A 23563-nucleotide genomic window follows, 5' to 3' on the forward strand; every position below is an offset into this window, starting at 1 on the left:
GTCATAGGCAGAAAACTTAAAGCACTTTTTTTTTTTAAATCCATCCGAGAGGAAAGACTAAGAGTAAAGAATTAGCCAGAGATAGAAATACAGAAGGTGAAAATAATCTAGGAAAAATGAAGTTGATTCTATGCATGAGAATATCAAATGGATATCTATTGATGTCACTTTACCCTTCCCATATTTCCTTAAATAATTATAACAAGATTTGATAAATATTGAACTCATGTCTTGAAATTTTTTCATATTACTTATGATGTTGGTAAATTGTAGTCAAGGGCTTTTAGAACTCCAAGAACCTAGGGCCAAAGTAGAAGCAAGCCAAAGCAGCCATCTCTGGTCAGTCGTTATCATCTGTTATCTTAAAGCATCTGCCAGACTTAAACAAAGAGAATTATATAGCTGTGGTCCTTATTAATCAAGGACTGCCCTAATATGAATAAATGACAGTTGATGTAACATGCTACATTAAAGGAGCCAATTATTTTGTAATCAATAAAAAGTTCATTGCATCACATATATGCAGAACTGGCCTGCTACTCAAGAACACTTCTTTCATCCAGGTGTGGTATTACCTGATATCCACCTAAGTGAGTCTTTAAATTTTTAGAGCGCTGGTACTCTTGTTAAAAAGTAATGGACTCCGTTACTTCACTCCAGGATGGGCTATCGTTGTAGAACAAGCCTGGTAAAAGAAAAGAAATAGGCGTTGAAAGGGGATGTTTGATACCAGGTCATCTCCAGTTTTACTATGTATTGGACCTGCCTAAGCCTGGATTCCACAGTTTTGCCCAGCTAGTGTTAATTGTACTTTTTCTCAGCTCTCTGTATTTCATGATGCTTTAGTTTTCTCTTGATCTTCTTGAATTCAAGACCTATGTCTAAAAGTCATGAGTTTGTAAAAACATTTGATTAGAAATCCCTCTCTCAGATTTTGGAAATATCCTGTCTTTGCTCGGCCCTTGCATTCAACAGTAAGTGCTCCTTCTGATGGTGTAAGAGCAGTGGGGATATACTACTGAAGAGAAATGACACATGTGGCCTCATCATTTCTCCAAATCCTCTTTGTCTCAGAAGAGCGTTAGTATTTATGACCCAGCCCTCCATTTCCTTTGTTACCATTCTTCTTCTTCTTTTTTTTTTTAAACGAGCTTTTCTCCCATCTTTCTTTCTAAGAGAGAAGCAAGAGTAGCAGATGTGTTAATAGACACCTGTTGAATTTTTATCTCCTTGGCAGCGTCCTGGACAGTCCTAGCCGACTGGATGAAGAACACCGGCTTATAGCTCGCTATGCTGCCCGCTTGGCTGCAGAGGCAGGAAACATGGTGAGTAAATAGACGATTCCAGGAGAGTAGCAGAAATAAGCATTACTTTAATATACAAGTGGTAAGGTAACGGTAATCATGAAACTCAGGGAAACAAGTGCCTCAGGGACTGGAGAGGAGTGGGTTTAGGGAAAGGATTATAGTGGCCTTCAATTTTATCTATAATGTCATCTTTCTTTAAAAAATGAATCAAGAAAAGAAAATCAGATTGGGTTCTTTAAAAAGATCAATAAAATTGATAAATCTTTAGAACTCCTGATCAAGAAAAAGATAAAAAAAACACAAATTACCAATATCACAAATGAAAGAAGGGACATTGCTACAGATCCTATAGATATTATAAGGATGATAAGGGAATATTATGTGCAACTTTTTGGCAGTGAAGTTGATTTTTTTGCCAACCTAGATGAAATAGACAAATGCCTTAAAAGACACAAATTAACAAAACTGACATAAGAATAAATAGAAAATCTAAATAGTCCTATATCTGTTAAAGAAATCGAATTCATAATTCTCGCAAAGAAAACTCTAAGCTCAGATCTCTTAACTGTTAAACACTGTAATATGCTTACGGAAGGAATTTTAACAATCTGACATAAACTAGAAAAGAGAAAGAAGGAACACTTTCCAAGTCATTTTATCAGGCCACTATAACCTGATACCAAAACAATACAAGGAAGTTACAAGAAAAGAAAATTGATGGCCAAATTCTCTGCTGAAAATGGATGAAAAAATCCTTAACAATATATTAGCAAATTGAATCCGGCAAAATGTAAGAAGAATATTCCAAGATCAAGTGGGATTTATTGTAGGAATGCAAATGTACGTAACGTACAAAAATCAGCCGATATAATTCACCATGTTAGCAGTTTAAAGAAGAAAATTATAAGATTATTTCAATAGATGTAGAAAAAGCATTTGACAAAATACTATACCCATTTATGATAAAACTTCTCAATATACTAGGAGTAGAAGAAACTTTCTTCACCTGATAAAGAACATCTACAAAAAAACCTACAGCTACACTTAAAGATTAAATTTTGGAATATTTTCCCTACCTAATATTGAGAACAAAATGAAGATGTCCATTTTTACCACCCCTATTCAAAATTGTACTGGAGGTCTGAACCAGAGCAACATAGCAAGAAGACAAGGGCATACATATTGGACGAGAAGACGTAAATCTGTCATTATTTGCAGATGACATGATTGTGTAGAGAAAGACCTATGGAAGCTACAAAACACCACTAGAACGGAGTGATGACTTTATAGCAGTATAGCAAGATATAATACAAAGTCAATAATTGACTGTATTTCTATATACTAGCAGTGAACAATTAAAAAATTAAATTTAGGAAAAATATGATTTTACTAGAACATTAAAAAACATCAAATGCAAGCAAAGAGTAAGATGAACAGAGGAATGATCTCAACCCCAAACAATAGACCATGTAAGCATTGACCAGGTAAAGAAAATGGAATGAGTGCCCACTGAGGAGTTTCAACAAATGTAAAGGCCCTGAGGTGTTGGAGGTTTCAGGACCTGGAAGAGCGTTCCTGTGGCTGGGGTACAGAGAACAGTGCTGGAGTGAAATTAGGCTAGACAGGCAGGCCAGATCTCAAGACCATATTCTCGAAACACAGTATATTACAGAAATGTGTACCGATTTATGTTTACTTTTTCATACGGAAATGGAGTTATGAAAGCTGCCAATGGAGTCTTGCTTTGTTTCTCCCACCCCAAAAAAGTAATTTCTTCCTTTAGGTTTGTTTAGACTTCAGAATCTTTTCTTTGAAAACAGCTAATAGTAGGTCATACATCTGACTCTAACATTGTAACTCTAAAGGTTAGTGAAATAGAACAGAATAGGGGGGAAAAGTCTGGGGAAAATAAAAGTTCCATTTAATTTGTTAAACTTCGCATATGCTCTCAATCAGTCACAACTGTTAAGTTATTTTGTAAATTAAAATTTATAAATAAAATAAATTTGTTGAGATGGACAGCATTGTAGTCGAATTTTTTCTAATTCAGTATATTTAATGGCATTATATAGTCTTGTTGACTTTACGTAGTACTTTTAAGACGCTGTAAATAAAAGCTCCAAAGCCATTTGACCCTGAAAAGGAGGTCATAGTACTCCTTTACTGCAAACGAGATAAGTCTGTTTACACCTGCTAGTTTTTGATGCCAATTCTCTTATTCGTGTGAAAATGATAATTGTTAGAATGGTCCTGAGACTAAATACTGATATGGTCCTTTTCATCTTCCGGTTTATATTCCAAAGTGTAGTTATCTTATAAATATTGGACCTGTCAGGAAGGATGATTCTTCACTAGATTTCTGTCCAGAAAGCTTGTAATCCGCTAATCTCTCACTGATACAAGTGCTTTGTATAAAGTGGGTGTAGTGCTCAAAAGAATTGATTTATAGCCTACCAGATAGGCTTTGTATTGATCTTTTTTGTTTTCCCCAAAACCTTCTTACTCCACAAAGACCATGAAATCATTTTAGCAGCCAGCATCACACCCTGTAGCGTCAGAGCCATCACGTCACCCTAGGTGGCTCACGTGGGCATTGACACCTATTCCAGCTGACCCTTGAAGAAGGAAATTCTAGGTTGCTTAGATGAGCCAGGAGAGCTGATTTGTTTTTCTGAAGTACCTAAACCTCTTAAAAAAAAAAAAAAAAACGAAAATACAGTGTGAGGTAAATCATAGTAATAACAGTAGCTTCTCAGTTTCATCACAAACATCCCCTTAGATATAATTAGATGTTTGGGGTTTATTTTTAAAGTTTTTTTCTTCATGAAAAATTAAAAACTCATTATGGAAAAAGGAAGATGAAGGGAAGGGGAAACCATCATATTGTCATCCCATTTAACATTTACAGTTTTGAAACATTACAGTTTTGAAAATCTTTTTTTTTTTTTTTTTCAGACCAGGCACATGCTCCAGGCATGCACCCTTCCAGAAATGACCTTAGGGCTTCTTAGAATTATAGATCAGCAGGACCCACGTGGGGTTTTGACTCATTTAATAACTCAAAACCCCCATAAAATAGTAATCGTCAGACTTAGCTACCTAGTATAATCATGTGTGAAGCATTTAAAAAATACATAGATCCTTGGCTTGGCCTTAGTCCTGCTGAATCAGAATCTCTGGATATCAGATCTATTGATTTTTAGGTAAAAAAAAAAAAAAAAAAAGAAAATGTCCAGTCTTCTGATTTATAGCTAGCTTTGGAACTACTACCCTAAAAAAAAAAATTACTGAGTTTTTGAGAGACAAGAGAGAGATGACTCCACAGCCCTCTGGTTCACCTGAGGTTGGGGCAGTGGGAGGACTGCCTAGGAATCAAGGGAAGTCTAGCTGATACCAGGCACATCTCTTTGGAACTCATCCTTGCCGAGTTCATAGAGATGAGAAGCCTCCAGTCTATTTTCAGGAGGCTACAAAAATCCATACTACCAGATTCCAGTTTGCTGGCTATGTCAGCTTTGGTTTTATAACATTTGCCTGTGTTTGCTCAAAGGGGGTCTTGTTCCTTATCCCATATTTTTCCGATGTAGCTCCATCTCATTAAAGCTGATAGAGCTCTGTGAGATTACCTAAACCTAAGAGAATGCGAATGTACAGAGGAAGTGATCTTCTTCACATCTCTTTTTGTAAATATTCCCATTTTACAGCCAAGAAAATAAATGTGTAGTAAAATAAAACAGCTCCAGGTTTACATGGTGAGTTCGTAGCAAAACCTCAGCTTCCTAACTAGCCCACCTACTTCCATTCTTATCCCACTACATAAATGTTCCACTTAGTAGCCAAAGCAGTGTTGTTTGTAATAAACTTTATATCATAGAACAGTTTTAGATTTACAGAAAGATTGTGAAGCTAGTACAGAGTTTTCCTATAACCCATACTCAGGTTCCCCTGTTATTAACATCTTATATCAACATGGCATATTTGTTGCAATTAATGAGCCAATATTGGTACATTATTGTTAATTAAAGTTTGTACTTCACACAGATTTCCTTAGATTTTACCTAGTACCCTTTTTCTGTTCCAGGATCCCACACTACATTTCGTCATCCTGTCTCCTGAGACTCCTCTTGGCTGTAACAGTTTCTCTGACTTTCCTTGTTCTTGATGTCCCTGATGGTTTTGAGGAATACTTGTCAAATATTGTAGAATGTCCCCTAATTGGGATTAGTCTTGATGTTTTTTTCATGATTAGACTGGGGTTATGGGCTTTTAAGGAGGACGATCTATGTGCCAATTTTTCTCACATCAGAGTATCACCATCACTTTTCCTGTCGTCGCTGACCTTGCTCACCTGGCTGAGGAAGTGTCTGTCAGGTTGTTCCAACATAGTCACTCCTCCCCTCCCCGCTTTCCACCTGTCCTCCTTGGAAGGAAGTCACTGTGGACAAACTCCACTAAAGGAATGGGGAGTTAGGCCCCTTCGTGTGGCTGGAGTATGTACACACATTATTTGGACTTGATATTAACGTGTCCCTGTTCAGAATCCTACAGTGAATCCTGGCTGCACACCACATCCAGAACAGAACGGAAACTGGTCTCCATGGCCCCGCACGATCCGCGCCCTGGCGTCATCTCCTCGTTCATCACCTACCGCTCCCAGCACTGCTCACTCACTCCATCAGTACTGCCCTGAGCACACAGCAGGCCCTTTGGCTGCCCTTCTTTCTGCCCAGCACTCTGGTCCCTCATAACTCCCCCTCGTTCGCTTCCTCACTTCACTGAGTCTCGGAGAGCCCTTTCCTAACACCTCATTTAAAGAGAGTCCTTATCTCAGTTCACTCTGTTTCATTACTTCATCACGTTTATCCCAACTGGTAATGTGTGTATATACACACACTTCTAGTTTCTTATTTCTCTCCTGGTGTAATGGAAGTAAGCTACGTGAGGGTGGGGGCTATATCGTAGCCACTAATGCATCCCTAGTTCCTGGAACAGGATTAGGCACATAGTAGGCACTCAGGAAATATTTGTTGGATAAATGAATGAACTAGTGAATTTTTGAAAGAAATCATCCTTAGGTCTCTTCTAGTTGAAGTATTCTATGTCTTTATGAACTAATATTTCCCTTCCTGTCTTTTTTCCCTTCAGTGTCCTGTAGGCGTTTTAGGAAAGGATACCTGGCTTTTCTTTTTTAAGGAGCACCATGGCGTTTAAGATAGTAAATAAATCAAATCTTAAGTTTCTCTAGTACGTACGTAATGTACATTTGACTGTGTTTAAAATTTGACTGGCGGAGAAGCCAACATTGGACACTTAGCACTAGGACTCTCCCTGTCGCTACGTCTTCGTGCTCGTTACTGCAGGGGGTACTGCTGCCTCAGGAGTTGAACCTTCCTCCATCCCCCACGTCTTTGTATTTCACGATGCTGCTTGGTGCCAAAGACTCTACCTGGTGAGGAATCACTGCTGATAATGACAGTTGAGTGCTGTATTAGCCTCCTCTTTGAAAGATGCCTCAGCAGTGCAGTCAGACGCTCAGAACTAACTGACAAGATTCTTTAGAAATTTCCAGTGAAATACTAGGGGCTTTTTGTTTGTTTGTTTTCTATCCTATGAAGCAAATTCCTTTCAGAGCTTATTTCATCATCCATAATTTTCCCTGGTCCCACTCTAATAAGGAGCCATCAGTTTTAAATCCAGTTTTCAGAAACTGTAAATCTATTATTCATAGCAGGTTCAGTCTCAGGCAAGCTGTTTTTCTGAGGTTCAACTCAGGCTGTCATAAGACTCTTAATAGAATATAGAAAAATTGCTGAATTGGCTGCTCATCCACTCTTTTCTGGAGGAAGAAAAATCACCTTAGAAAGAAAAATATTTGGTCAAAAGCCTCCCACCCAGATTTGCTATGCTGTTTTGCCCCTGTTTATTTAGGAAATGCCACATGAAAAGAATGACTTATTGCATATCCAAGCTCTAGCTAGGAAACAAGGTTTCTGCTTCATCGTAGGTCATGTTTTGGGCGGAACCAAGAATGTGTGGAGTGAAGCGTAGCCAACAAAGTGCCTTCATTGAGAGCTTATGTTCTGTTTAATCGATAAAGGGGAAATGTCACTTATTCATCCATTTTTCTAGTTTGTGTTGATTGGCTTCCATATACTTAAAAGGAGTAACAAGGATCAGAAACATCAGTGGACTTGCAAATCAAAACCACAATGATGTCTCCAAAGAAAACACACACGTGGCCAATAAAAACATGAAAGTATGCTCAACATATTAGTCATTAGAGAAATGTACATTGAATCCAAAATGAGGGTGACTGTGGTCAAATAGATGGACAATAACAAGTGGATACCTTGATAGTGGGTATCAATACCTTGATAGTGGGAATGTGAAATAGTGCAGCCACTTAGGAAAATAGTTCGCCATTCCTCACAAGATGGTTAGTTACTGTATGCCCAGCAGTTCCATTCCTAGATATATACCCCCAAAAAATGAAAACATATCTCTACACAAAAACTTGTCTATAGCAGCATTATTCAAAATAGCTAAAAACTGGGAACAACCCAGATGTCGAACTATTGAGTGAACAAATAAAATGTGATCTCTCCATATAACGGAGTATTATTCAGCCATAAAAAGAATGTACTGATATGTGCTACCACATCGATAAACCTTGACAACATTTTGCTAAGTGAAAGAAGCCAGACATAAAACATCACATATTGTATAATTCCATTTATATGAAATATTCAGAATAGGCAAATCTGTAGAGACAGAAAGTAGATTAGCAGTTGTCAGGGGGTATGGGAGGGGGCAATGGGGAGTGACTGCTAATGGGTGTGGGGTTTCTTTTTAGGGTGATAAAAATATTCTGGAATTAGTGATGATGGTTTCAGAATCTCATAAATATAGTGAAAACCACTGACCTGTATACTTTGAAAGGGTGGGTTTTATGTAAATTGTATCTCATTTAAAAACACCCACAGGTAGATACTTCACACCCACTAAGATGATTAGAACCAAAAAGACAAGTGTTAACAGGTTGTGGAGAAATTGGAACTTTATTCATCGTTGCGGGGGATTGTAAAATGGTACAGCCACTTTAGAAAACAATTTGACAGTTCCTCCAAATGTTTATAAACAGAGTTACCATATAACTCAGGAATTCCACTTCTAGGTATTTACCGAAGAGAAATGAAAACAGATATCAACACAAAGACTTGTAAACGAAAGTTCATAGCTACTCTGTAATAGCCAAAAGCTGAACAGTGGGATACTATGCAGCAGTAAAAAGGGAGCTCCTGATTAATGGAGCAGCACGGATGGACCTCAGAAACATCATGCTAAGTGGAAGCCAGAAACCAAAGACTACATGTGTGATTCCATTTGTATGAAGTTTCTAAAAAAGGCAGAACTGTAGACAGAAAGCAGGATCAGTGGTTGCCTCCAGTTGGGGATGGCAGTGAGTAGTAGTTGACTGCAAACTGGCATGAGAGGATGTTTGTGAGGATGGAAACTGCTCTCCAACTGGACCGGGGTAATTGGTTGCACGACTTTAAAGTTACTGAGACTCATTGGATTGTCCATGTAAAATGGGTGGATTTTAAAGCGAAAAATGGAGGATTTAACAGTGGTAATTTTTACTTCAAAAAACTCTATTTTAAAAAATCAACAGTCTGTCCAGGATTCTGAATATATTTGAATCGGGAAACCTTTCTTTCTCCTCACTGTAGGCCCGTCCTCCCACTGACCTGAGCTTTAACTTTGATGCCAACAAACAACAAAGGCAGCTTATTGCAGAACTGGAAAACAAAAACAGGTAAGAACGCAGAGGTTGAGCCAGGTTCTAACGTCCAGGACTGTCACATGAGTATCTGACCCCTATTCTCCTTGCAGACTAGGTGGCTTTTGACCACAAAGGAAGATCCTGCCACAGTGTGAATATAGACCAGCCCAAGTCCAGCGAATGCCCTGGGCACTAAATTATGTATCTGCAGTGCCGTTCGTTATGCTAGTCCCAAACCCTGCTCGCCTGCCCTCAGGTAGATTCTTTCCCCAGTGCCTTTTCCCCCCCTCAGACTGTTCCCCTCTCACGATCCTTTTCTCCGCTCTACTCCCAGCAGCCTTTTGCTCCCTCTAGTCATCTTGTCTTGGCCCTGTACGCTGCATGTGACTGTCTGGTCTCTCACTCAAAGGCCATTTAAAGGCTTGGAGACCAGACAACACACCCTTGCGCACTGAAAGGTAGAAACCAGGACAGGAGATTGGCCCTAAAACAGGAGGCACAGCAGAAGCAGCTGCCCATCCTTCGGGGGTCGGGGAAGAAGAGACAGAGGAGACCTGGGGGCTGTTAGCACAAGACCTGCCTTAGGAGCTTGCAAGCAGTTCTCATCCTCTTCCCCACAGCGTTCTAGTCGTTTTCCTTCTGTGCAGATTTTTTCAAATTCTTTAGAAGAAGCTGCTTCTACCACAGAGAGTTGTTTCATTGAGTAAGTCAAGTGCAGCAATATTAAGAAGGTGTCTATTTCACATCTTGGTCATTTGCAAGCAATCGGAACAAGACTGGTGATGGCGGCCCTTCTAACAGGAGAGGGCTGTGAATCACTCCATGCCATCTGTCTTCCATCCTCTCTAGAGAGATCCTGCAGGAGATACAGCGTCTCCGCCTGGAGCACGAGCAGGCCTCCCAGCCCACCCCTGAGAAGGCCCAGCAGAACCCCACGTTGCTGGCAGAGCTGCGGCTGCTCAGGTAAGTGGGGATACTGCATCCTGTCCCCCAATTAGAGTCTGCTACGGTAAGAATTGATATCTCAGGAAACCAGACAGTGGGATAGTCTGTTTGTCAGTGTACCTAGAGTTAGAAGAGACACTGAAGTGTCCCCCTCGTGGTTACCGCCTCTATGGATCACTGAGAACTTCTGCCTTCACTGCAGAACGAGGTGCACAGTGGTCTCCAGCTCCACGACAAGCCGAGCAGTGTTCAGACGTTTGTGATTGCTGTACGAAGACCATGGTGCTACACTCAGTCTTCCTAGCTCACTAAGTAGTCTGATTTCAGAGACTCTTGGCCGGAGTAATGTGCTCCCTGACCTATACGGGTCCATTCTCCTGGCACTTCATTGCCAGAGCAGGACTCTGGTAGAGAAAAAAGATGCTTCCTTCACACACGCTGAAGCAGGAAACCAAGGGCGAACCCCTGGTACCATGGCTATGGCACCTCCCCACTGCAACATAAATCTAAACTGTCTCGAGGGTGGAAAGGCTAAGGATGCAGGATCGGGAGAGTGGAGAGCAACTTCAGCTCCCACCGCGAGGCTGATGTGGAGGGAACAGGGAAGACTTCCAGGAGAATAACCATGAGAGCGACCTGATCAAAGTTACTAGGCTCTTATTTCCTATCGATCGTAGAAAGACGTATGTGTACTCTTGTGCGAGTAGAGACATTGTAGAAACTCAGTGAGGGACTTGATTCTCGCCAGACCTCCAGATTTCCAAATGGGTATTTTCTGTAGAGGTTGTAACTGACAGTCCACAGCTGATTTCTAACATGTCGTCCTCTGGGATTCTGCATAGCTGAATATTCTTTTTGAATAATTCCTTTGGCTTCGGTCATTTAGCTTCTCAACAATGATTTCTTTTCCTAAGGAACAGAGATAATTTTTCTATAACTATGCGCCTATTTAGATTTGCATTGTTAATGAATAAGTCATAAAGAATTTAAAGTACAGGTGCAAATCATTAGAGGTGTAGAGATTCCCATTCTCCTAAAATTTTATTTTAGTCTCTAACTTTATTTGGGCTGAGGTTTTGGTCACTGTGCAGTCCTCTGTCCCACATGTGGGCCATCAGCACAGTTGGAAGGATGGGAAAACAAATGTAGCTGACTCAGGCAGAGTGTAACTCCAAGCTATCAGCATGATATACAACTGTTTCTTCCCCCACCGCAGCTCAGGCCCAAGTGACTATTCGGTATCTAGAAAAGCAAGAAGCTGTCATGCTTTAGTCTAATTGTTGCTGGATCTGGGATTACTAAAAATGCTTAGTGAAGCTGGAGGGGTCTAAAAATTTCAGAGTTAGTAGGCAAAGGGCTGAATCCAGGCATGTCACATAAAGCAATAAGAAGCAGGAATTTTATCTGAGTCCAAGGAGGGTCTAAATCCTGAGAAATCAGAAAGTTTAATCCCCAAATCAGCTTCTATATAACTGAAAAAAGAGGGACTGTTTAGTAAGTGTGCCGCTGGATCAATTGGTCATGCATACGTGAATGTAATGGCTCTCTACCACACACTAAATATAAAAGCACCACCAGATGGATTAAACATGGAGACGAAACTTTAAAATTTCTAGAAGAAAATATAGGAGAATTTTTTTAGGATTTTGGAATAGAAAATAATTTCTCAGAATTACTAAGTATGAAAGAAGTTGGTAAATTCCTCTGTATTAAGAACTTTTGCTCATTAAAAGACACATAAAGGGCAAGATTCATTTGTAGGCATCTGACATCCTTCTGGCTTCTGTCAATATTTATGAATCCAGGAACTGCCAATACCCAGCAGGTATAATAAAACAAGGTAAAACATTTCATCCTTCGGATTAGTGGTTATGAATCCTGACCACTAGAGTTGTCTTTTCCCCCTTTATTATTATTTTTAATGGTATGTTTGTTACAATAATGTAGTGACAAATGTTTAAGACATAAAGTGTAATGTAAAAATGAACAGCCATGAACCCACATTCTACTAGAGAATTCATATATTGCAAAACCATGTAATCTGTGTAAGTGCCGCCCCCCCTAACCCACGTCCTTGCTTCCACCTTCCCCCATAGAGCGAACCACTATTCAGAATATGGTTTTTTACTCTCTTGCTTTTTAAATAGTATTATCACATATATGTATATTCCCACGTAATAAAGTGGTTAGTTTTGCTGTTTGTTTTCTGGACTTTATAGAAATGTTATTGTATGCAGTCTTCTGGTACATTTTTTCCCCTCAAAGTGTTACCCTTTAGGATTCTTCCATGTTGTTGCGCGTAACTGTAGTTCATTTGTCTTCACACAGTATTATAATTATTTGGTTGTGCACGTACAAAGAGTTCAGGGAAGAAAGGCCTCCTGAAAAATGGAGTCAGCTACTCCTTTCTGAATTTATACCTGTGCTGGAAATTTAGGGAGTGTGAAGAGTAGAAGACAATAGTTCCATCCTAAAAATCCATAATCTTGTTTTGGATACAAAATATAAAATAAGTTGCTAGTCAGTTAAAATGATATAATGTTAGTAAATAGTATCGATATTTTGTTATAAGAAATCTGAGTAGGGAAATCTGAATAGTATGTTATAAGAAATCTAAATCTATGTAGGCTAGAAGCAATTAGAGCCATGGAAGTGGTGAAAACAGAGCCAGACCATGAAAGGGTGGGTATGATTTGGATGGAGTGTAGAGCATGCTCCCCCAAATAAGTCTGACACATTTCAGAGAGGGGAAAGACTCTTGGAGCTAAGAATTTGTTTTCAATCATCTGTTGAATTAATCTTTAAAATGCCAGTGGTAGGAGATAAAATTAGTTAGATAATTGAGACCGGATTCTGGAAAGCTGTAAGTGATAGGTCACTGGAAATCCTTGGAAGGTTTCAAATAATGATTGCATTAAGTTCACTAGATGTTAACTGAGTACATCCTGGATGCATGATATTCTCTTAATTATTCACTACATGCAAAGGTGAGTAAGGCTCATCCCGTTTGGGATGGACATGAAGGAGTGAGTAACATTTGGGAAAGGGGGGGAATTGCTATGTGCTGATGGGGTCTGTTTAGGGACAAGTGAACCATCTAGAGGTCCAGACAGGGAAGGGAATGGGAGGTGAGGTGCTGAGGACAGGGGTGGAGGTGAGGTCTGGAGCAGTGTTCTCCAACAGAAATAGAATGCAAGGCACATATGAGTATGTAATGAAAACTTTTCTAACAACCACGTTGGAAAACTAAAAGGAAATAGGTGTCATTAATTTTAATACTATCTTTTACTTAATCTGATGTATCCAAACTATCATTTCCACATTTAATCAACATTAAAAAAAAAGATTAATGAGAAATTTTACTCTCTTGTGTTCACACTAAATTTTTGAACCCCAGTGTGTATGTTACACTTACGGTGCGTCTCACTTCAGATTAGCCACGTGCTTAGTAGGCACATGTGGCTCTTGGCGACCATATCAGACAGCAGAGGCTTAGATTTGCAGGGTGAGGAAGAGCAATGCTAGAAATTCTATTGAGATTGTTACGTAGGACGATGACGCAAATACAGCTTTCCTTTGAGCAGCATTACAAACGTCACAAACCACTTTTATATTCGTTCTCTTATTTGAGCCTCAAAATATTGCCGTTGTTATTATTAGTCCCATTTTTACAGAATACAAAATTGAGGCTCAGAGTAAGTGACTCGCCCAAGGTTGCATATTTAATCGGTGATGGACCTCAAGTCTCTTGATTTATATTCCACTCCTTTGTCCTCACCATAACAGATGAATTCTGGATTAATTAAGCTAGGAGACCCTTGCATGTGTGAGGTAAGGAAGACGGATGAAGTGAGAGAAGCGGGAACAGACAGATACATAATTTCCAGGAAAGAATTATCTGAGTGGGGTGACTTACTGAGTATAGGCTATAAACGGGAAAGTGTCAAAGAGGACTGAGTTTTTCAGCCAAGACGACTGGAATAAAAAGTGACAGAGACACGGAAATTAGGAAAGAGAATCATTTGGGGAGGAAAGTCGTAAGTTTGATTTTGGACATATTGAGGTAGAATTGGCATGAAATCCGTTCTCAGAGCAAAGAGAATTCTTTGGACACAGAGAGTGGAACCCAAAGTCTAGGGCTGGGAGTACTGACTACTGAACCCTGTTTTCCCTGACTAGTTTTCATACATTTTCTCCACTATTATTTTAAATTTGGGCTGGCTTTATGTATGTTTCTAAATGAGGTATTTGACTTCCTGATGAAATTTTTCAAAATCACTTTAATAATAATAATAATAATAATAATAATAATAATGCGTTTTCTCTGTGGCCATGTATACTTTCCAAAGCATTTTTACATGCTCTTCTTACAACAGTAAAGGCAAGTGGGCAAAATAGGTACATGACCACTTGATTCGTAAGGTCTCAGAGGTAAAATGACTCACTCAGCTCCTCACACACTGGTAAGTAGCAGAATCAAGTCTAAACCCCATTTCACCTGGCCTTAGACCCTTTCTCTTCCAAGTTTCATTTCTGGGCTTTTCCTCTCGGGCAGGCAAAGGAAAGATGAACTGGAGCAGAGAATGTCGGCCCTGCAGGAGAGCAGACGGGAGCTAATGGTGCAGCTGGAAGGGCTAATGAAACTGCTGAAGGTAAGAGCCTGCTCTCAGGTGTCCCCCTCCAATCAGCTCTTCTCGTCCATCTCCCACCACCCATTCAGTGTCCGCTTCCCTTGTGACGTCAGAACAGGATGAGGCTAAAAGCTTAAGTATCACTGCCTAGACCCAGTTTTCAGGTAAACCTCCATAAAGGTGGCCTAGTTCAGTGTGACAGTCATCTAAATTAGCATAAAGGCTAGTTATAAAAAAAAATTAGTAGCCAGAGCTAGAGTGATGTCCTTGAATAGTTGCTTTTATGAATGTTTGTAAATAGGTTATTAGCTATGCATAAATGAATGTTTCCCAAAGATTCAAAGTTTCTTTTAAGACAAGTATTCAAATATTCCACTTACAAATAGCGTGTCCTATTTTAATAAGTGTTATAGAGGCATACCAGTCTTACCAAACCAACTCTAATCAATGACTTTATTAGGAGAGGCGAAAATAGCCTATTTGCTCTAGGTTTGGTGTATTGGGACTTGAATTAATCTGGAATAATTCAGGTCTCACTGTCTATTTTTGTTGAACAATATATTACAGTCCCCACACGCCAGAGCAGAGAAAGGCACGCCTAGCGTTTAAATGTCCTCCCCTGGACGATTCTGGCCGAGAACAGAAGTATTCCCCCAGCTGTGTAGCAGCAGAACCACAGCACATTTGTCCATGCTGTTAATTCTTCAGGTCTGTGCTCCGAAGCCACCGCATTCCGTGGTGTGACAGAGTTAGCAGCCAGAGTGGAAGTAGGGTGTGGAGTGTCTCAAAAGCCAGGCTGAGGGTGGTGGATTTAATCCTGTAATAAAGGGGAGTCTCTGAAGGTTGTAAAAAAATAGTTTAGAAAAATATATTGAACAGATCAGGAAGTGGAGAAACTAAAGGATGATAGGAGACTAATGAAACCATCCAGGCCCAACGTGACAGGGGTCTCGAGTAGAACTGATAGCCCAAGAAAACAACTCCTCTTTAGCATCTCCACTCCAAACCAGTCCCTTACCAGTGAAGCTAGTGGTAGTATTAGCAACTTGGATAAATATGGTTTGAGCTGACTTTCGACTTGCTCAAGACAATCACTTCTTTTAGTCGAGAGCTGAGTTTGTTTCTAGCTTTGGTCCTGGATGTTTGGGTTGTTTTGTCTGGACGTGTTTCTACATTAATCCTGTTAACAGGATGTCTCCTGAGAAATATTTTATGTCTAAATGGGTTTTGTTTTAAAGAAAACCTCAGCATGACACCCAGCCCAGACCCCCCAGTAGCTGCGAGTCTCCAGCTCATTAGCCCATCACCCACTCAAGACAGCAGAGATGTCCTTAGATTCACCTGGACTGTGGAACACCTGTAACCTGGCGGGGCCTTGGAAGCCTTGCCACTGTGGGGTTAGTCCACAAGTAGGACAGGAGATAACGGGACCCACGCACCCCTTCTCTGGGTCAAACCTCCCTTTCAGAAAGATGTTCTCAAAGATTACCCCATTCATAGATGGGAAAGTACCCCAGGCTGATTTTTGTAAAGGGAGCAAGGTTTATGCAAACTGGAGGGAAGTCAGGATGCATTTCCTCTAAGTGCCACTGTACACTTTCCCGACTAGCTGTCCTCAGTGTCGTTGGAGTTCCTGGCTCAGAGCCCACATGCATTACTATGTAAGACCTTGTAGTTCAATTCCGAAGCTTGTATTCAAGGGCCAAGCAGAATGAGCTGAGTCCTGGAACTCTAATCCCAAACCCTGAGTTTCTTTGTATTTCTAGCTGTTGTCGTACAGGTACAATTTCAGTAAAATAAGCAGGACCCTGCTGCCCCATATTGTAGGATCTCCTGCCAGGTTCTTAAACACGTTATCATTTACCCACCTGACAGGCTGAGGCCATTCAGACCTGGAATGTTGTCTTTTTGTCCTTTGGTTAGAATTCACAGTTAAAATCTCATGCCTTTAGTGTCCAGTTTCCTAAAAGGATTACAATCTTAATTGGTGTATTACATACACGCCTAAAAGGTCATACATAGGAACCACTGACTTCCATTAAAATTTCAAAGATGTTTTCCTACTTTTAAAAAGTACCCTTTAGAATCCTAATTTTAATTTCAAAGGGCTGCCTTGCTTTCATTGATGTTCAGTCTGCTAGCATTTAATTCTCTCCTAAAACAGCTGTGAGCAGTTAGTCAAATGGACAATCAAGCCACATGGTCTGGCATACTCATAAATTAAAATACACCACACAGTAAGTTCCCATTTCACAGGGAGTTCTTTCATTTCACTCCATCAGTGAAATGGTGTGTACTTTGTCTATTTATCTGAAAAATGAGCATTTAAAGATGCATACATACAAAGTGTCACCATTATTTATGAATTTATTCAACAAAAATCTCAAATCCTTTGTTTTGGAACAAGACTAGGTAAAAATGGGTCATCCATTTATTTAATAAAAAGTAATGAGTTCTTAAGTGTCGTGTTTAGATATTTGGTGAAGACTCAATTCCTGTCACCCAGGAATATTGGGGACATTCTTATTGTTTGGTTGTTTTTTTTGTTTGTTTGTTTTTTAACTTTTTATTTATTTTAAGTGTGTTTTTCCAGGACCCATCAGCTCTAAGTTAAGTAGTTGTTTCAATCTAGTTGTGTAGGGTACAGCTCACAGTGGCCCATGTGGGGATCGAACCGGCAACCTTGTTGTCAAGAGCACCACACTCTAACCAACTGAGCTAACTGGCCACCCCTGGGGTTTTTTTTTAATGACATAATGTAGACTGACACTTAGGTGCCATGTTTCAGAATGTAACTTTTCCTTACCTTTTATTCCCTAATTAATGAGTATATGGATAACCTCTGCCTCAAACTTTTTATTTGATCTAGAAGTGGTTACGTATTGGTATTTCAGTTTCTGGATCATGTTCCCAGTATTTTTTTTGTCTCATTTTCCATTTTTTCAAATATTGCCTTTAAAACGCATTTGCCAGATGAATTCTGCAGTTTTGAGTTTCAACCTCATTTGCAAATGAGGTTTTGAATATGAATTGTATTGAGATGACTACAGCGGCTATGGCATTACTTTGGTCAGCTGGCTAGAGATCACCTAAGTAGAAGAGTCTCAGGTGTTTTTCGATGAAATAAGCAGTTTTAGATTTGCACTTCATAATTAAGGAATTATTACCCCTTTAAATCAAGTTGGCTCCTATGCCTTGTCATCAGTCAATGTTTACTGATCCTAACTGACTAATTGATAACAAAGAGTTCTAAGACCTTATATCTGTGTTGTTTTCTGTGTTGACCGAGCCTTCAGGGCTTTATCTGAATGACTTTTGTGAGTTGAAATTGTACGATACCATCCAAAGTCACACTTTGCCAAAGTCCACCCTAAGCCGACCCCAATGCTCAGGAGTGCCCTCTAAGTCCTGCAAATGCTGCCCTGTCCACCTCCCCGTCCTGACCTGACACATGTGTCTGCTGCAGAGTATAATGATTTCATGTCTTTGGCAAGCTGTATGTGCCAGCTACCAAATGTGCAAACGTGAAACATTGCTTTCTGAAATTTCCCTCTTCTGTTGAACCAAAGCAAATGTTATCTCTAATTCCAAACCTGGAGAAAACAGTGAGAATAGGGAGGTGTCTTAAGAACAGTTCTAGGGAATTACATACTGGTCTTTTGACCTCAGATGGAATTTCAGCCTGTCAGAATGGCCCCCTCCCTCCCCCACCATCTCAATTTTCATTTCAACACCTAGTGCCAGCAGTAAAAACACGTTCTTTAATTGTTCAATAACTCTACCTGGGCTGTTCTCCTTAACCTAGTGTGTGGGAGAAAAGGGTTCTGCCCCACAGGGAAGCCTGGCTAGGAAGGGAGATGGCTTCCCAAATGCAAAACTCGAGTGCCTTCTAACTGGAGCCATGCGCGTCGGATGTAAACGTTAGAAGACCCTCAGGATATGTCAGCTCATGCTCAGGGCCTTCACTGCCTGGGCTCCTGTGAGTTTCGGTTTGGCCAGGTCTCTGGCAGCTGACTGATTCTGAAGAACATCTTCCTGTGCTGAATTGGAGTCTTCTCAAGAGATTTTTTTTTTAAGATTTTATTGGGGAAGGAGAACAGGACTTTATTGGGGAACAGTGTGTACTTCCAGGACTTTTTCCAAGTTGTTGTCCTTTCAGTCTTAGTTGTGGAGGGCGCAGCTCAGCTCCAGGTCCAGTGGCCGTTGCTAGTTGCAGGGGGCGCAGCCCACCATCCCTTGGGGGAGTTAAACCGGCAGCCTTGTGGTTGAGAGGGCCGGCCCGGTGGCTCAGGCGGTTGGAGCTCCAGGCTCCTAACTCCGAAGTCTACCGGTTCGATTCCCACATGGGCCAGTGGGAACCACAAGGCTGCCAGTTTACTTCCTCAAGAGATTTTTTGATACCCATTTAAATTCTAGTCCATGTCTCTCCCTTGCAGGAAGAAAATTATTTTCTCCAAATTTTTCCTTTCTCCTTCCCTCTTGAAATTCCTTGGCTTTACTGAAATCATTCTTGCCACTGCACCCAGATCTGCAGACTGAGAAGCCATCGTCCTCTCCTAAGGCTCCCTCCGCGTGTCTTCAGTAAAGACTGCCTGGTCGTATGGACCCAATTTCAGTAGAACCATTGCAACAGCTCTTGGATGTACATACTGGGGCAATGAGCGGAAGCTCCCTGACCATAGTTACCTGTGATGAGACACAGAAGGAAAGTAAAGACACCCATTAAAACACAGCGTAACAGGAGCAACGGACTAAGGGGAGAGACACTCGGGAGTGTTTATCTCATCGTCATTGTGCTTCTTTCTGCAGCACCTTGGGGTGCTTTGTGACAGCTGAGAGTTAGCAAGTGCCTAATGTGGGCCTGGCTCTGGAAGGTCTCAAATACAGAGACCATCTCATGTTCCCAGGGCTTTATGCATAAGAAGTACAACTCAGTGAACCTGTGTTGAATTAATGAAAAAGTAAGGTTGCAAATTATTTTTGAAAGGCCTCTCTGGGCCCCGAAGCAGTTTCCCGCGTACTGGGGGAATGGGGATGTGTGTGCATCTTTGAAAAAAACCTAAGCAGCCTAAAACAGTGGAGGGGAGGGGACTAAAGAGATGAATCTGTGGTCATGCGGACTGCTAATTGGGGAAGTTCTTAGAGCAACGGCTCTCAAATAGCAAGCATCAGAGTCAGCTGAAAGGCCCATTAAACACACTGCTGTGCCCTATGCCAAGAGTTTCAATCCAGTTGGTCTGGGGTGGGTCCCAAAATTCATATCTCTGACAGGCTTTCCCATGATGCTGCCGCTGCTGCTGGTCTGTATTCCACAGCTGGAGGACCGCTATCTGGACAAATGTACCTAAACCTATGTGAATATTATGAATGGTGAAATGGGCTTTTTAGTCATGGTTGAGCTGCTTCTTTTCTGCTTACCCTAAATAGTTATTGGGCAAGCCCTCTATGCCTTTTTGGTGCATAAATGAGGAAGTTGAACTAGATGGTTTCTAAGGTTCTTTCCTTGCAAGTCTAGAAGTTAGCATTTAATGGATGGGCTGGGGTAGAGGCCTGCCATTTGCCCTGTCCAGCTGATGATGCTCTTATGCTGGGCTTCGATCTCTGAAGCCACAGGCTTGGCCTGGTTTGCCCTATTCTGTCATTGCTGCCAAACATTTGTAGTGATGGGCATTAATCTCTCTCCTTTTTCCCTCTGCCCTTTTTTCCATTCTTACCACCTCTAGGAGGAAGAGCAAAAGCAGGCAGTAAGTGAATTTCAGAATTCTCCATCTTTTTCTTCCTCCTTTTGCATGTTCTTTGCCTCGTATAACTGTTATATACTTTCTCCTCGCCTCCCTGCACAAGTTCATCTCTCAGAATTGAGTTTGTGTAAAACCCTGGTGCTGTAAAATGTCCACAACATCCTCGTCATGTTCCCCTAGTAGAGCATGTTCTCATTTGTAACCAGGACCTGTTAAATTTTGTTTTCAAAGTACACATCTGTTGTGTTTATTTGAATATGCACGCTCAGCCAGGCCACAATTGCATTTTCTGGCTCTTTCATTCTCTGCTGCTTTGTGTTGAAAGGGACTTGAACTGGCTGAAACAACTTTCGGGGTGGAGAGGGTGACCTGGGTCTAAATATGTCATGAGTGACGGTGCATGAAAATGAGTAGTTCTCTGGATGGCTTCAGATGCCCTTTCGTCTTGAACAGGTTTCTGGGTGCTACAGCTCCGGTAGCCTTCTTACCAAAGTTACCAGTGAAAACTAAGTGATTAGCTATGCTGTAAGTGATTTCCTGTTCAGAGCCTACTCCAGAGGGAGCTCTGGTTTTTCTGAGCTGCATGACTGTTGCATGTGTTTAGGGAAGGTTTATGTTTGTTTTTATTTATGCTGATAGCCACTAACCCACACAAGAAAATCAATTGAAGACCTCTCCACAATAGTTACACCATATGTTTATATAACATAGTAAGGTTTTCAAAGCATAGATGATTTTTCATTTACCTCAGGGCTTTTTTTTTTTTTAAGAGAGAAATATGAAATGTTTAATTCAAAACATTTCCTCATTTCTTTTTCAAAAAACAAATTTATCCATGTTTTAGATTAAGAATAGGAATATAAAACATTGTATGTATTATTGTTTCCAGTTAGGGGAGCAGTAAAGGGGATAGAAAAGGAAGGGACAGGTAGTGAAGGGAGGAGGCAAGACAGAAAGAGTGAAAGACAGATTGTCAGAAAGGGTCTAGAAGACGTGATGTTAGGAGAGGCAAACAACTCAGAAATCTCAATGGCTTTAATGTGACAAAAGTCTGTTGTTGGTATTTTTTTCTCATTCACGCATAGTTTGTTGCTTTGATCTTATGGCAATTCCATATCACTAGATACACTGACATTGGCAAATCAGGAGAAGACCAGGATGGAAAGTCAAACCCAGCCTTTAAATGCTTATACCAGGAAGTGACACACATCACTTCTTCATTTCATTGGCCAAAGTGAGTCGCATGACCACACTTAGCCTCCAATTGCTTAGAAGCAGGGAAGAGGATGCTGGTAAAGCTAGGCAGACAAGTAGGAGGATCTGTGCTTCCCGCTCCCTTCTCCCACTCCATCCCTGACAGTCTCAACCCCTTGCTATTGACTGTACCCTACCTGCTGATCCAGGGCATCCTATCACCTGTAGTTGACGACCACCAGTGTTCCCCTCCTCCTCTTCACCCATCTACACCCCAAAGATTCACTTTATAGCTCAAACCACTTGCTGGGGACTTACTTCAACTATCTGCCCAAATCAGCGTCTCCTGATCCCTCTCCGAATGTGCCAGCTCAGAAGGAAGCACGTAATTGGGAACACCCTACACCTTACCTGAGAACTCTTTTTCAGAAGGGGGAAGACATTATGGATTTATTTTTTTAGCGGTAGCAGTAGAACTTCCAACAGACATTTCATTTTTAAAAATTTTTATGGATTACTATGGAATCCAAGACCAAGATATTCTCACTGGTGATGTATTATTTCTCAGGTCAGTTTAAAGCTGAGCTTGAGTAGACAAGGGATTAAATAACATGTTCATTTCAATGACCTTTGATTCTTTGTGAGATCATCATCCCTTTGAAGCTAGACCCAGACCACTGAAGCCTGCCACTAACAAGCCACGCGTGTGTATGTCTTGGGAGTTCTCCATAGCCAAGGTCCCAACTTCATGATCTGGTCCTCAGTCTCATAGGATTGTCCATAGCATGACAGGTACAAATTGTTCTTTTTCCTCATCTTTCTCCACTATAGTATGAGGGAACACATTCTGCTCTGTGTAGAGGGAGAAATATCCTCTTTTTACATCACCAGTTTAAACTGAACCTACCTGAGGCTCACTTGTGAGGCTCTAATTTGAACTCAATGGTTTTATATAGTTCAACAACATTTTTAGCATATATAGCTGAAAAGACTATAAAGCTTTAGAACTAGCATTTCTGTTTTAATCTGTACCATTACTGAGGGAGACACCAAAAGGCGTTTATCACAGAGCTAAGTTATAATCCTCTCTTCCTCCTGGATTCCCGCTGATACAGTTTAATTTCTTCCCTATCAAAATGTAATACCCTATGTGGGTACTAAAATAATGGTAAAAGAATTTCAGAATGAAGAATTTACTGGACATAGATCCCATAACTGGCTTCATAAATCTGTTATGGAGAACTTTTCATGTAGTCTGCCTTTTGCTTCTTTCCGGATTAGGAATTATTTTGGATTGGGGCGAATTTGAGGAAAATGGGTAGTAAAAAAAAAGCTTTGGTGCTGTGGTTCTACTTTAGGCCTCAGCCACTTTTCAAGTGCTTTGAGTGGCATTAGTACCTTAACTGATAATTCTCATTCCTTTCTCCCTCCCTCCCTCCCTCCCTCCTTCCCTTCTCTTTTTTCAGATCCAAGGGTTATAATTAAGGGCACAACTATCTGACTATTCCAGATAAGACTTCGCTGAGTGACTGTTCAACATATCCTATAGTTTAACAGGCTCAGGAATTAGATTGTATCAGTTGAGTCAGGGTTAATCAGGCTCACGATAGTCCTCAGACTGTAATTAAAGGACTTTGTCTGCCTGTCCCTACTGCATCCCCAGCCGCTAGCCCAGTGTCTGCCACACAGCAGGTACTGTACTCAATAAGTAGTTGCTGCATGAAAACTGGTATTAACCAGATCTACAACACTGTGATATCAAACAGTGTGAATTCATAAGTTTGTTCATTGTAAGCGACATAACTGGTTCAGGTACCTACAGCAGTAATTTTGCTCAAGGTACTCCCAGATAATAGGTAAATTCATTCAGGAGACTACGTGATGGTTCAGAAATGTCCTTTATAAAAAGGAATCAGAAAAACGTATTTCAGTGTTACCAAATGAATAGGCACACTAAGGTAA

The 23563-nt window shown here is 40.7% G+C and overlaps 1 protein-coding gene across 22 annotated transcripts in view; it reads left to right on the plus strand.

The window, feature by feature from the left end:
• Window positions 1–23563, plus strand: part of DTNB (dystrobrevin beta) — a 185464-nt gene that overhangs the window by 133905 nt on the left and 27996 nt on the right. For 13 of the 22 annotated variants that reach the window (XM_081068519.1, XM_081068510.1, XM_081068502.1 and 10 more), the window contains 4 exons: window positions 1238–1325; window positions 9038–9123; window positions 9940–10053; window positions 14591–14687. In XM_081068519.1, the coding sequence (XP_080924645.1) occupies window positions 1238–1325; window positions 9038–9123; window positions 9940–10053; window positions 14591–14687 (385 nt within the window). Of the gene's footprint in view, window positions 1–1237; window positions 1326–9037; window positions 9124–9939; window positions 10054–14590; window positions 14688–20389; window positions 20411–23563 lie in introns of all 22 variants that reach the window. The other 9 variants (XM_081068505.1, XM_081068518.1, XM_081068501.1 and 6 more) reach the window with 1 other exon arrangement.

This window comes from Rhinolophus hipposideros (assembly GCF_964194185.1).
Source record: "Rhinolophus hipposideros genome assembly, chromosome: 12".
In the NCBI taxonomy this organism is placed as follows: domain Eukaryota; kingdom Metazoa; phylum Chordata; class Mammalia; order Chiroptera; family Rhinolophidae; genus Rhinolophus; species Rhinolophus hipposideros.